This window comes from Zootermopsis nevadensis, unplaced genomic scaffold (genome assembly GCF_977971745.1).
Source record: "Zootermopsis nevadensis isolate Lab colony 2312 unplaced genomic scaffold, Znev_1.0 Znev_ptg000013l, whole genome shotgun sequence".
NCBI classification, from domain to species: Eukaryota; Metazoa; Arthropoda; class Insecta; order Blattodea; family Termopsidae; genus Zootermopsis; species Zootermopsis nevadensis.
The window spans coordinates 15,191,521-15,207,190 of record NW_028259145.1 but is presented as its reverse complement, the minus strand read 5'-3'; the positions used below and the strand labels follow the sequence as shown (position 1 = coordinate 15,207,190).

At 35.2% G+C, this 15,670-nt stretch overlaps 1 protein-coding gene across 5 annotated transcripts in view; it reads right to left on the bottom strand.

The window, feature by feature from the left end:
* Positions 1–1,751: 1,751 nt before the first annotated feature.
* Positions 1,752–15,670, bottom strand: part of px (MAP7 domain-containing protein plexus) — a 58,096-nt gene continuing 44,177 nt past the window's right edge. For 2 of the 5 annotated variants that reach the window (XM_022078626.2, XM_087348871.1), the window contains exons 17-21: positions 14,903–15,152; positions 14,062–14,286; positions 13,238–13,434; positions 12,156–12,477; positions 1,752–11,555 (exon numbers count right to left, since the gene is read on the bottom strand). In XM_022078626.2, coding sequence (XP_021934318.2) covers positions 11,356–11,555; positions 12,156–12,477; positions 13,238–13,434; positions 14,062–14,286; positions 14,903–15,152 — 1,194 coding nt within the window. In that variant the 3' untranslated portion in view covers positions 1,752–11,355. The remainder of the gene's footprint in view (positions 11,556–12,155; positions 12,478–13,237; positions 13,435–14,061; positions 14,287–14,902; positions 15,153–15,670) is intronic. The other 3 variants (XR_015535169.1, XR_015535168.1, XM_087348870.1) reach the window with 3 other exon arrangements.

The window sequence follows — 15,670 nt, the reverse complement described above, 5'->3', positions numbered from 1 at the left end:
GGCTATCGTGATCACCAGTCCTTATCCCGCCAGACTTCTGTGGGGATTTCTTAAAGAAAGAATTTATTCAAATAACCCACAGAGCTTGGAGAAACTTAAAAACAATACTGAACACACTGCTGCAAACACTGACCCAGAAACATTGCTTTAAGTCACACGAAACACATTAAGAGGTTTGGTGCTTGTCTTCGAAAAGGTGGGCGTTTTCAACATCTGATGTTCCGCTGTTATGTAAGTCCTTAATAGTTTTAAAAAATAACTCGTTTGACTTGTCATGCTGATGTCAGTAAAGTTTGCGTTTCAAAAGGAACATTCTATATTTAAGATTAAAAGAGGTCCTGGTGGCCGGTGGAATGATATAGGGACCTACCGATAAACAGGCAAAATATGACACAGCATTTCCTTAATGTACCCACCTCGAGAAATACAACCTTTGGGTAACGTGAGCTGCTGAACAAGCGTCGCTAAATAAACCGCAAATAAATAAATATTCTGCTCCACTGAAATAGTGCACTACAATCAGCAGTGGGGATACTCACTACAATTCATAAATAAATGCAGAATTTTCCCTTGCATTTTACGAAGTAGATCTACATACATTAGAAATGTATAGAATAAAAGTCACGGAGTTTCATAAGATATATAAATCAGCTATACACAATTTGTTCTGGGGCCCCACAAAATGGTCGCAAGAGGATTAACTCTTTAAAAATATAATAACCTTGATACTGTCTCTAATAATTGTTCATAATGAAATCGTTAAGTGTCTAGGTTGTGATTTTTGTGAAAGTTCCTGTTATTCCACTGCGTTTCAAACTACGTCTTCACATATTGAGCCAGTCCGTCACTGTTAGTTTCTTCATCGCATTGACCTACAAAGTAAGTGACGAGAGGAAAGGAAAAGTTAGCTTGTACAATCTTGCAGACAGGATAGTCCTCCCCCATTTCGGCGTGCACTGGATACAGCCAGCACTGAAGCCCTCTCGGACAAACTTTCACCCGCAATGAGTCAGACGTCGTCCTGTCAAACTAGCCAAAAGGATACAGCTCATCTGATGTTACCATTCCAAGAACACTTCCTTGCCCTCGCGGACCAGAAAGATTAATATAAGAGTTTAGAAACCTAATCTAACTTTCCACTCCAAACAAACGAAAATTAAATCGTCAAGAGAACGTACTAACAAATCAGTTTGTCTTCTGAGTAGAATAAACCAAGAATTAACGCATATCTTCTATTTAATTTGTTCTTATTCATGTCGACTGTCGTGTTAGATCGGCAGTTCAAATCCCGAAACTTCGTTATTCCTGTCATAAAGGTCCACTCTCCCAAAAGTGTATTATAAAGGTGCACAAGGTTCGTTCCATTCTTCATAACTCTGTGACTGCCAACAGTTTTCTCGAAGTTTCATAGGCTGGGTAGGTTATAGACATTAAAACGTCTTAAAATGTGACAAACTGTACCATGTTAATGATAAGAAAACAGGTTATGAAACACGCAGAATACACATTACATAGCTACCACATGTGTAAAGAAAATGTCTTTTTCCTGTTCATCTTGTAGTCATTTGACCATTCAAAAACAAACTTTCCATGTATTATTTCCAATATCCCATCACTACATCAGAAGTAAATAAGTAAAATGAATTAGGCAGAAATCCTGGCCACAAAGTGTTTTCATGCACCTGTATGCTTCACTCCAAAGAGCAGGAAAAAGAATATGCAAGGGCTCACATCTGACAAATGCGTCAAAATTAAAAATATACCTATAGAGTTCTTTTATTCAGCAAATATGGGAACCATCTTCCCATATGGAACACATTTCATGGTCATTCACTAAGTAAAAGTATAAATATTATTACAAAGATAATTATTAATTATTTGATTTCATGTTACAAAGTTTATACATATATCATTTATATACAGAGTAAAATGAAGAGACTGGGCTATACATTCCCATTAAAATCATATTATGGAACAATTCTTCTTAACAGCCACTTAAAATATGCCGCCATCTAGAAATGTCTTTAATACAGAATATAAAATAAAACAATACATATTTACATCTAGTTTTAATAATAAAGACATTGAAACTTTCTGGTGGAGGCACTGATAAAAAGTCCATTATTCATCAACTGTAATGTTAATATACATAAAGCTTCTCATGGCATTCGGACAGAAAAAAAAAGCAATTAACAAGCACAGAGTTCCATTAACAAATTATAAACTTAATTCTGGTCCATTCATACATGACATTTCAAAACATTCCATCATTATTATGTAATATACTATATACATCTTTCAGTAAATGGAATGCCACAAATTGTGGAATGTACATTTTCATTAAAAAAGAGGCATTTGTTCCAAACTACTTTGCCCCGAAAGTACAAAATTTGAGCTAAACTCTTTATATTTTCTTAACCCCTTTATATATAGTAAATACACAATAAATATAACCATAAAAAAAGAGGTGACAATTATCAACCACTCCCTGGGAACATAATCCATCAGAGACTTTGGTTTAAAAAAGAAAGGGCGATCGATCCTCTGTCAGTCACATCACTAATGACGACAGAAACAGTTTTTCAAGGCGAGTGGTTTCAAAGCTTAAACAACCAATTATCGGACGTTACATGTCATGAACAGTATTTAAGAGTAACTAGATAAGCCAAGCATGTTTTATGACCCTTAATAATCTTGATAACTTGGCCAACAGATGAAATCAGAAATTAAAATTTCAACCACTTATAAGTTCATCCATCATATGAGTATAAATACATTAACAGGTTTTAGACTAGGTTGCACTGGACTATTTTAATCAGTTTCATTTCACAATGCTTTTCTGCATCAGTAGCTGCCTTAGTAAAGTGATACATACGACACATCACTGAAGGATCTAGCAGATTTCAACGCGTCAATGCAATATAACAAATTCAATCCCACTAAAATAACAAAGCAACTTTTCAACCTCCAGTTGCTGCAAAGGTCCTCCGTTGTTACAAAATTCCTATAATGAGCCCTCATTTTAAAGACTTCAAACAGCATTTCACTTATTACTCTGTTAGGATTATGTATTATCACAATCACTATCCCTTGTACAGTAATCAGCGACAACTTTGTTCATATACAAAACGTATTTGAAGCCAAGACAACAAATTACATATATATACAGTGGGAATACACTTTCAATTAAATGTTTTAATCTATACAGACATGCTAACCAGGACTGCAAGATATTAATGGGTATGTCCACTAGTACAGATTTCCTTTTCCAGATAAAGTCTGAAGTTTTCCACCAGTGCTATGTTTAAAGCATTTAACATAAAAAGGTAGCCTTGTACAAATCTGAATGTAAATTAATGACCCATGTACGTACAAAATTTCGCATTTATAGCTACACTGGTTCATTAGCTTTTGTAATCAAACTACAACCTACGTACTTGAATAACACACACCTTTCTTTCAAAAAGTGTTGCTTTGAAAGTCAGAGTGCATATTAAATTTTTGAGGATGTTCATGGTATTTTAAGTCCACACCAAAATCTACATGCTACACAGCAATGATCCAGTCTATAGTGAACTTTTCCCGCAATGTCTTTTGAGCAAGTGGCATGTGATATGTCAGCAGTTTTATTTTAAAATAGCAATGTGTAATGTAACAAAGGGCAGCAATGCTATACACTGTATGTTTTGAACACACGACATGATAGTACCTACAGTAGAAGGTGTGAATCCGCAAAGCTCACACCTTCACTACACAACATTTCAGATAGGGTAAATACTGCCTCATCTGAATAAATCAGAGGAGGCACATTATCATTTACAGATGACATCAGGCCTCATAGTAACTGACTGATACCACTCCTCCTCCCTTCCCCTTACAGAAATTCATTCACTAAATGTACACCAAGCTTGCAAATTCATGCCAGTACATTTCCATCCAATAGCTTCATGAAAGACTATAGCACGACAAAATAAAATACCTATAATTAAGTGGTCTAAACCTCAGCCTGAGATAACAGTGAAAGTATTCTTTATCAAAAGTTAATTTTATCAAGTTGTTATGTGTAACATAATGCAGGAAAGTTAACCACATTACATGAACTGACATACAAAATTTGAGATAAACTATAAAGACTGGCAAACGCTCCAATTTGGATAGCAGTGTGCCACCAGTCCACGTAATTGGAGGAATATAAAAGAAACGTTTAATGAGGTACATAACACAACAGTGGAATATCTGTAATAGTAATATACCTTAGCAATGTGGTACGGATTTAATAATATTGCATTTCCACTTCTAGACTAGGATTCACCGCTGACTGTACAAAATAAATACTTTAGCATTAGGAAATAAACTTTTCTAAAAAAATTACCTGAAGTCCATAATTATTGTAAAAATAAATACACTAACACACCAGAACAATAAGTAGCATATGCAATGTCATTAGCTAAGTCTTATGAAGTCTACCAAGAACCTGAGGCCATACTTCACATATCAAATGCTTTATTCTTGCTGCAAAGTGCAATACTGCGATGCCAATTTAAAATCATACTGATAGCACGATATACATCAACAATGTGTATATTGCCAACAGTGCTTACAAAGCATGATTACTTACTTATCTATTCAAAGCACTGTGATCTGTTTACACCTTTACTTACATGTATACTTCAAATTTTAAATCAATGTCTATTTTACATGTCAGAAAAATAAGGAAGTAGTGGTTTTGATACAATACCAAGTTTAAAGGAAATGCCAACTAATTCAAAATGTAAGAGGGGTTTCAAATACATTTGGATATGATGGGAACAGTCCACTTTTCTTAGAGAGAAAATTAGGCTAATAACAGACATAAATCTTCACCAAGCAAGTTCACCATAGGACAAAAATAATTTTATAAATTTCTCAAATGTTCTCTATGTTTTTGTGATCCTTTACACCATCATTTCTCATTTTGGACAACCCGCTCAGTTGAAATTTCTTAGCAAGATGAGATTTTATATGAAAATAACCTTAAAACATCTGTTAATTTTCCATTATTCTTTACTTCACAGCACACATTTCTGTTTGGTGTGGCTTGAGAATGCTCCTACAACAGTGTCACCGATCAAGTTATGTCATTCACACCATTAATGGTACATTAGTTCCCCTGTCTATTTCATAATAGGCAGTATATGCAATATGTCAAGGTAAAAAATAACTATTTCTGTATGTCAGCAGAGGCAGCATTCATTCATTCATCATTTTGATTTATGAAGTACTCCAGTGGTCCCAGGGAAGTGATGAAAGTGACTGCAACATAGCATTCGGCTAAGGACACCATTTTTAGTAAACACGTATGTGGTCAGCTGTGCACTGTGTATCTGCCATAGAGACATTTTTAAAATATAACTCTAATGTGACAAACATTCACATAGTAGTTTTACAACAGGATACATATAAAGGTTCTAAATCACACCACCATCAAGATCAGAGGACAGAAGTTTCAAACCACAGCGGCTACAACAAACAAAAAACCTGGAGGCAGTGTCAGGGCCACGCAGGCACAGAAAACACTGAAAGAGTATGAGTCACTAATCAGTCGCATATGGTGAAGGAGTTCTTGCTTCCAGATACATGCTACCATGATGATGACCTTGCTATTGTTTGGTTCCAACAAGACAGAGTGACAGCACATACTGCTTGGCAGTTGATGAACACAGAATAATTTCCCACTATGGCAACATTTCTTGGCTAGCCCATTTGCGCGATCTGTCAGCTTGTGGTTTCTTTTTAAGGAGCTACTTGAGAAACAAAGCATTTAAAATGTGTCTGGCAGATTTAAAAAATCAAAAACAGAGAATTTCTGAAGAAATTAATGCCATATCACCAGTCATGTTACTACTTGTAATGGAAAAAGTTATAATCTGGTAAGAAGTCATTTTGTTATTATGTTACTCAGTAACAGCAAACATTTCTTTCTCAATTCACATTACTCTGAATAAACTGTGGTTGACCAATGAATCTTTAAAAATGATGAACGCTGCCTATCCTGTATTTACTCCCAATTACTTGGACATACAACATTGAAATTACTTGCAGATTACAAAATGCTGTCAAACACCATTCCTACATGGACAGTGTTACTTGTTTAGTGTTTCCATTCACTATGTCAACATGCTAACAATATTCCACAATCTTTCACAAACACGTGTTTTGCTGGTGCTTGTTTTCATAATTTTGTATGCTTCTCAAATTGCATTAAATTGGCATCCTCCCTCTCCCAATGACCTCTTCTGTAAGATTGTAAAAAGTGTTCAAAATACAACACCTGTTACATTCATTGTACAACACACAAAGAAAAGCAAACATCTCTCCCTAGGAAACAGCAAATCCTGTATCCTGTGCAGGGAGGAGCTGTTGTCTTTAGGAATACTTTATGCTGGGCCACACTGTACATAAAATTATTCTTGGAAAGAAAATGTTTCAATAAAACAACATTTTTTGAAAATAATTATTAAAAAAATCTAAGGACCATAAACACTGAAATATAGTATTTCTTAACTGCTTTTCATTTCTGTTCTGTTTTTAATACACTTATGAAGTTTCTAAAGTGAGGGCTCCATATAAGCAGTTTAGCTACTGGCAGACTTATATTTATATGTAAATTTCTACATATGGCACATCCTGCAGGTGGCCTAGAACCATCTCTCTTCAATATACTGAAATTCATTATGTTGAGGTACTAAAGAATTAAAATTACAACCAGTTACCATAAATATCTTGCAAGTTACATTAACATGTAATGCTTCAGGAATGTTGGGTATTTGAATGGAATATTGCCAAATGGCCACTCATGCATGTAATTTCAGCTTCCAATCACAGACTTTCCTTTAGTATGTCATGCAGTTCTTAAGCGAGTGTTTAATAAGGATGACAAGATTTTCCATAACTGCCAAAGCTAGTTAGTGCATACAAGACACCTTCATTGTTCAGAAATGCATTATATTAACACTGTGCATAATTTGATTGCTTTAATGAGACAACTGTGCAAGGAAGCAAATTATATACAGCAGTAAGAAACAATATATAATAAAAAATGTCCCTATATGGCCAGTTTTGGCATTATTGAAAAGTTATTTTCAGCCAGATAATGAAAACTTCAATTACGTAACAATATAATCCTCCTGTGACTGTAGGTAACTTATGACAAAAAAGGCTAAATTGTAAAAAAGATGCTTTTCGAAATTCTATTAAGATCATGAAAAGCTGTCCAAATTTGAAATGCTCAGAGAACACTCAGATATCTTGTTCAGTAGCACAGATGACTCCAAAAGATTCAGAGGCCACTGATATTCTCATAAACTGGATGCATAACTTTAATGACTGTGTCACTGTCAATACTGGACAACACTAAATCTCACGTGACTAAAAACAGTTGAAGCTGCTGAGCAGCATAGAATAACATTAATCTGTTTGCCATCAGACAATACATGAACTTGGCAGACCTGGAATTGGCCACATTAGTGATACAGAGTCGGCAATATGACTAATTGTTAGTTTTTTAAAAACTGTAATTTTCAAAATAAAATAAATGCTGTACTCTCTCTTCTGACCTCTGTAAGTGCTTTCAGGGCTGTTCAACTTGACACTAGGATATTCAGTTTTTTCTTATGAAAACAACTTAATCTTCAGCTGATCTTATTAAAAGCAAGTACCTTACCTAAATGAAGCTAACGTAACTTGACATATTCATTAAAAGTAAATATTTTCAACTTTTTCTAACTTACTATAAAGCAAAATGTAAGATGTGATTCAAATTATTACAATTAATGCTTCCCTGAGGATATTCCATATGATGAAATATACATCAATAAAAAGACTACAAAACACCAGACTGATCCATTCAATACACAGTAAGTAAAAATACAACAAAATTCTTGGGTTAGCTTTATACTTTCCAACCAAAACCAAATTAGTGGTTGCATGGACTGACCAATATGCTGTCATAATACATGATGGAAACTGAGAAAGTAAAATCTGTTACATAAGAATGTAAAATCCTTTTAAGAATTACTCTAGATTGCTTTAAACACATATTAAAGAAAATAATATTAGAAAATTCTGAAGTCCAAAGACAAAATTCTATCTCTGTTAGTGAATCAAATTTTCTTCACTTTGACAATCACTGCCAATGTGTATGAAATTGATGGTGATGGTGTTATTCACTACCCTATTTGCTGTAATAAATTACATCATAGTTTAAAAATGAATATGCCATAAGAAGCAAATATTAAGACTGTATCCAGAAAAAGCAATAAAATTGATACCATTCAGAAAAAATTATTAAAGACCAAGACAGGCAGAGGAGAACTGCTCTGCTTACACAAATTCCTACTATAGTTAAATTATTTTAGTAACGAATCAATGCACGACATTTACTCAATAACATGCAGAATTTCACCTTTATGTCTTAATATGGCACACGATACTGTAAACAATGTTATTAATTCTAACACGGCCATGATACACATAACTGCCTCTGACTATGCTGTCTTTCTCAATTTACAAAGTAACCAGCTTTTGGTCAAGACTAACAAATTTCCTGCACCTCTCCTAGTGGAAAAATAAGAGAGAATTCCAGCAGCAGATTCAGATTACTTCTTGGCATCCACTGACAAAGTCAAAGTGCCAATTTTCCCCAAAACCTTCAGGGTGTGCAGCTAGTTTTATCTCAGCATATTTGGAAGCAAGAAAAGATTTAATTTTGACCAAAACATTTCTTACTATAACTTGACAGAAAGACATAATTTCAACGTGATGTGAAAGGGCAAGATATATGGACTTCTTTATATGGTCCTAAATCCAGACATGACAGGTTGTTGTTAAATCAAAAACCTGAGAGTAAAATTGTTACAATTAGACTATTAAAACAAGAGTGCATACGATGAACACCTGTAATTACTTCATGAATGTTTTTCACCATCCCTTTAAAAACCAGGGCAGGTTTACGCTATAAAATAATATTCATATGAAATTACTGTACTTCTACAAAGAAAATCCAACATTCAACTTCCTTCTACTACCAAGCAAAATCTTTTCAGTAAGAGAGATCTCACTCAGAAAATGTCACCAGACTAATTTTGGGCACACTTCCTCTTTACTTGATGAAAAGAGAAAAAGGCACATATTGAGACTGGAATGTAATGTACATTAATGACATACATGAATAAAATCTCTAACAGAGCTCATTTCCAGAACATGTACCCAGACTAATTTTGGGATACAAACACGATGAGAGATATGGAATGTAATGCACATTAAAGATGTTTATGTATATAATGTGTAAGCTGTGAAGTATACCAAAATTGTGTCTCTTGAAAAATTCATCTAATTAAAATGCAAAGTTAATTGGTTCAGAAATAAAAAACAAATTATTTTATAAAAAAAAATTAAAATCCTTTATTTTGTACAGGAATTAATGATTTAATGTAGAAGAAATTTAACATAAAAGACTGCTGACCTTGTGAGATTTCTGGTTCTCATGGCAGTGAGTATGGAGATGGCTGTCATGCACCTTCAACTTTAAGAGAAACAAATTCTAAGACATTTTAATAATAAGGTTAACTAGGCACTACCTGGAAGGAAACAGAACAAACAAAAAAGGAAATATAAGCACAGTATAACAATTCTGAGGTGTTCACAAAAATCTGACCTTTGTGAATGGCACCAGTGAGACATATTTGTCCAGGGTAAATGATCTATGGGTTGGGTATTGGGGCATATCTGGCCGGGTGATGAAGTTATCACATAGGATTTTCCTCATATAGGGATTACCAACTGTCAATTTTGCATGCAGGAACACAGGTAGGTCTTCATTTAAAGTGCCCATTACTGTTCAATTTTAATGTATATTGGAATGTTAACAGATTTTAGTAAAATTCCCTAATATCACATTTCATGTAAACCCTTAGTCATTCTCAAGCTGTTACGTGCAACTGGATGGACAGACAGACATGGTGAAGCAAGCAGGTAAATTTTGCAGCTTTTAGTTGTAAATGCAACTAAAAAGGAAAGACTGTCACCCTATTAAGAAGAGCATGAAAACACGATAGGACAGTTTCTAAACATAATATCTATGGATAATAGTCAATTTATAAACTGGATTTCTACAATGCACTACTCAGCAAGATGGATGGCTAAGAAACCATGAGCCATTTTGCTGGATAGTCATAATGAAGTCCATTAAGAGTATTACTGTTTGATGAGCAATGGATCAGTTAAGACAATATTTGTATATAATTTATCTTTCGACCATCACCACCAATTTTATGCATATTACAAGAATGATAGTCACACTATTCCACATGTCTGCACACAGGGCTCCAGAAATATACTTGCCACTTAAAAACCTTCACTTGCCTGTATCTTTCAGTATGCTTCAGTAAAATATTCTTAAAAGACACGTTCAAACACTCAATGTTTAATAAACATCTGATGTTTTCTAGGTGATTAAAACCAAGGATGTCTTCTGTGGTGATCAACCATGCCAAGAGAATAGAAAACCAGATGCAGTGACTACAGTTTGTGTCACAACACATCAATTCCACATGATGGAGACAGAAACAGTCTTGAAAATGTTGGATTTTCACTCTTTATTGATGAGATTAATCACCTGATAAAACATACATTAAAAATTACCAAAAGTGAACAAATAAAACTAATCACTCTGTGCACCTCACGTGATTAACCCATGAGTGCCAACCTCCATACCTTGTACATACCTTAGCGTGTCACATGACACTAGCATCTACATGTCATACAGACCAGGTATATGGATGGGGTTCAAATCTCCTCCATCCATAGGGCAAGCCACCATTTAAATGGCCATAGTCACTGAAATGTTATAAAACACATTTTTAATACCATTTGAATGATGGTAAAAAAAACATTCCCCACTGGTCTCAGTTAACTTACTGTGGAAAGTGGGTGAGCATATTTCAAGAGTCCTGTTTGCACATATTAGTAACTCAATAATACTGTCACAGCAAGATAGGAAACTTCAACTGTGAAAACATTTAGTACTTCTAGGCATACTTCCTCTGGATCCAATGGTCAATATTCAAGGAACAAATTTTGCACCCAAACAATTTCATGGCTTTACACACAGATTGTTTAATTTGGCCAGTATAGGCAAAGTCTGTCTAACAAGTGAATGCTCTTTGGCAATGTTTGGCAACCAAGAAAGCAATGTTTAGAGCTTTCAAATGCTGGTTGTTATAAGTGGCAGTCACAGGCATCTAGCACCAAATGGATTTGACAGTGCTTATCATCACACTTTGCTTGCACCACCTTTCAGCCTCGGTGATCCTGATGCTACCTCAGACGATGCAAGCATGAGTTTAAGCTGTCTAATGCTGCTTGCGTTCGATGGCGTTCATAATCCTGTAGGCTTTTTGTTGCCACCAGTTCCCTCAGTCTATGGTCCAATACATCTGCTTCATGGCGTTTCTCGGCAAGAATGTGACACAACCGGGAACACTGCTGTTTAAGAACAGCATGCTCCAAAGACTGTTCTGTAACATAATATTCCAACACAAACTTCAGCACCAAAATGTCAGAGTACCAAGCCTTATTAAATGTCAGTCTCAGAAACCATCTTCCCTTTTCTCTTATGGCCAAAAACAAATTTGCACTTTTAAATGCCTAAAGCCACCATTACAATATATCAGCATTATTTCTTTTACCATACTTCACCCTCATTTTTATTTTATTTAAACTATATACCTACCTTTTGCCTGTCATTATTCCTGATATTAGGCTTGGCCTGCCTGTTAGAGATAATATAAAACCAAATATTTCAACTTTTTAAAACTCTACATAGAGTCAGTTTAAAAGAGATTATGTTATACATATAAATATGTAATTCCCAGTGTTGATGTAATGATATCCATTATCACTAACCTTTAATAAGACATTTACATCTCATGTAAGAGAAATTATTATGCTCTTGTGACAAATGAAGGTTCAAGGGGAAAATAATATTTAGCTGTATATATTAAAAAATAAACTCAACACTACTTTACACTTTCTTTTATAAATGTTTTTGTGTTTATAAACATACATGCAAGCTCACGCGCGCACAAATTATTATATAATACTGAAATATAACTTGCCCCGAGCATATTTTTGGTAGGCCTCCATGACTCTTTCCAAGCCTGGCCACCTCACAGGTCTGTCATCATCATCATCATCATCATCACCACCATCTTGTTGTTCAGACAGCTCTACAGATGCCTCAGTTCCATCCATGTCAACTGCAAACCTCTTCACTCCGTTCTGCAATGTGGCCAGCTGATGAACAAGACCCGGTCTTGTTCCATTTTGTCCATTTGAAGGCAGGACAAGCAATGACTTCTCTGATGAAGTGGATGGACTTAGAGACCGTTTCAATCCACCCGCTAGCAAACGAGCCTTTCCACCATGCGAATCTGTTACCTAAATGCATGCTCATTTTTATCAGAAAAAAATATGACTGTTCAAAACAAGTGGTGAGATGATTTTAAGTATGCTGAGAATAAAGTGGAAAGGAATCTACCCAACAGCACATGGACTGTGTTTAGGACATTAGTGTTACCACTTAACTAACACTCTCTACAGGCAACCAAGGTCATAACATGACTTACTCAAAAGATAGCTAATCAGAACAAATAATTTGCTTTTGTTATAATATGGATATTTTAAATACTACACAATATATCAAAGTGCATCTAGTATGCTATTCACATCAGACAGTTCATGGTGAAAAAGTACCATTTGTTCTTCACACTCTATGGTCAGCAAAGAACACCATATCAGCCTGTCCATACAGACACATTTATCCTAGGAGGTAGGCAATCTACATGGTGGGGTCAATGCTATGTAGCAATGACTTTCCAGTGTTTATACAGTCGTTACTTAGCCAAGCAACAGAGGTCTGTGAGGACATATATATGAGGTACCAACATCAACTAATTCTCCTACATTAAATAGAATTTTAATAATGTTATATTAACAACAGTGCACACAATTTCAGGTTATACTGGTGAGTGTGTTATACGGCATACCCATGTTCCATAATTTGGTTATCAAAATAAAACAACACAACATTTTTGATATTAAGAACTGTCATATAACAAACTTTTATTAGTGTGCTCTCTTAAGTAACAGGTCGACACCGTATGTAACATCTACAATTTTTGTTTTGTAGTTTACTCACCACAGTGCAGATTAATTTCTTTTCACCAGAAGAAGCCAAACTGGAAGGAATGTTGTTAGTACTGTCTGTGGCATTCTCTTCAGTACTGTTAACCCTAACACCTGGTTTTAAAGTCTGACTGCAATAAACTACCATCGGATTGAGGGAGTTTCGACGCAACCTCTCTGCTAGCACATTCTGCCATACAGCTTCTCCTTCTGCAATAAAAATGTTTGTGGTCAGTAAATTCTCATTCACTCATATGGTATTTAGCTTAGAAATTACCAGTACATTACCACTTCAAGAGTTTCCAACACTAAACGAAAATGACCGTTTCAGATTTCATTAACACATTCACTCTCGCATCCAAGTTTGGTCATTTACCAGTGTTTTTCACAGATTGCCAAATCTGACTGAGGTCAGATAATAACATACTATGAAAAGACATAAGAAAGTCACTTTCACAACACATTCTGAGCACATTACCATGATATTACCCTATCACTAAACAGTACAAGCAGGTACATTTTATGATTCCTTGAACATATGTAGATCATTTGCCATTAATTTCCTACCATGTAATACGGCAAAATGTTACTTAAATGGCTGGTATAACATGTAAGCCAGTAAAACAGCACATATCAGTGACTTATAAGTTCTATTTGAAATAATTAGTCAGGTTTGATTTTGCTGCTCTTTACATTGATGATTATCATTAATCCTATCCAAATGTGTGATCTAAACAATATTTTGTAGTAAATTAAAAACTTTAAAGTGTGAAGTAAATTTTATGCTGACCCAAAATTATTTTTTATCATCCTCATAAAAAATCCATATAAATTTACCTTCTCGCTCCTTCTTAGAGACAGACTCCAAACAAAGGTTACGAAGAAAACGCTGCTTTCCTTTAAAGTCTGGTGTTCTGCAGAGTACATCAGGATTTCCACATGGAAGAGGCAAATCTAATGGCAATGGTGGACTCATGGTGTCAGCTGAAGGAGGGCTGTCATACTGCAGTGGAAGTGAAGGACTCCGGGCACGACAACGTTCCAATTTGCGCAGCTCATATTCTGTGAATCGAATTAAATGAATACACAAAATAAATATTTCAATGCATCAAAATCAGAAGGTTCTTATTGTGTGATTACAGAGTGATGTCCGAGCATCTAATGACTGTTACTCTTACCCAATACTGTATTAAGGTAAGACTGCCACTCCCAACATAAAATCACTTCTAAATTTTATTTTACATAGGCTAGGGAAATAAATAAGGAATGCCACCTACACAACAGCATAAAGAAATAAGAATACAACAAATTCTGTTTCAGACATGACATGGGGGAAGAAAATATCACTCAATGACAATAATGAGAACTTGCACCAAGTTCCATAAATTCTAAATATACTGTTACAGAATTAAATTACTGCATTTTATAAAAGTAAAACATAGTAAAACTTGTTTGTATAACATATCTGATCAGTTCTAATTGTCCACTGTACGTAAGACATTAATAAGAGCTCTTTATTATTAGCCTATGGACTTGTCTTTGGGCAATAAATCAATCTAATCCTGCTTAATTGATAAGAAACTTTACTACCCTTCTGCAAGTTCAGAATTCAAATCTCACATTTCCTATTCCTACCCCTATAACTACTCATTCATCTAATTCCTCTATGCTAACTCACCATTCCTTACAGAAATTGTAGTTAGTCCAAACAATCGCAAGAACCTGAGTTTCCCAGGTGGGGCATCAAGCTGTGCAGGTGGGCCCTTAGTTATCCATATAGTAAGCAAGGTATCTGATCCTGCACCTCCATCTTCTCCATCTGAATCTGAGCCTAGATTGTTGTTGTTACTGCTGCTGATGCGAGATTTGCGTCTCTGTTCTGCCAGGTCTAATTTGCTGATCAGTGTTGTGTTGGCGTCAGCTTCACTCTGTATTAAAATACATGCAAATGTTCTTCTACATACAATTCCCATGCAATTTCAAACATCTGTGGACAGTAACAAATAATAAAAACGTTCATGAAGAAGTTAACAGCAGATCAAGTTTGGGGAACGTGTGTTATCGTTCTGTTCACAATATTTTATCTTCCAATCTCCTACCTAAAACCCAAGATTAAAATTTGGAGTATTGTTCTACTGGGTTATTATAGCATGAAGTCTTGTAGGTGGTTATCAGTGTTTCACAGGAATCTACTGCCTCAATCTTCAGAGTGTACATCATTAGCATACATTTCTTAAAACTGTGGAGGCCTGGGTTTGCACCCATGGCAGCCCACAGGGCACTTGTGGCGAACAAAGTGGTACATGAACAGGCTTTTCTCCGAGTTCCTCAGTTTACCCACAGTACCATTCCACTGCTGTTGCATATTCACTCATTTACCAACTTGAAGGCTGGACAGTCAGTCAACCCCCACCCTGCAGAAATAACAATATATTCCTCAAAGACT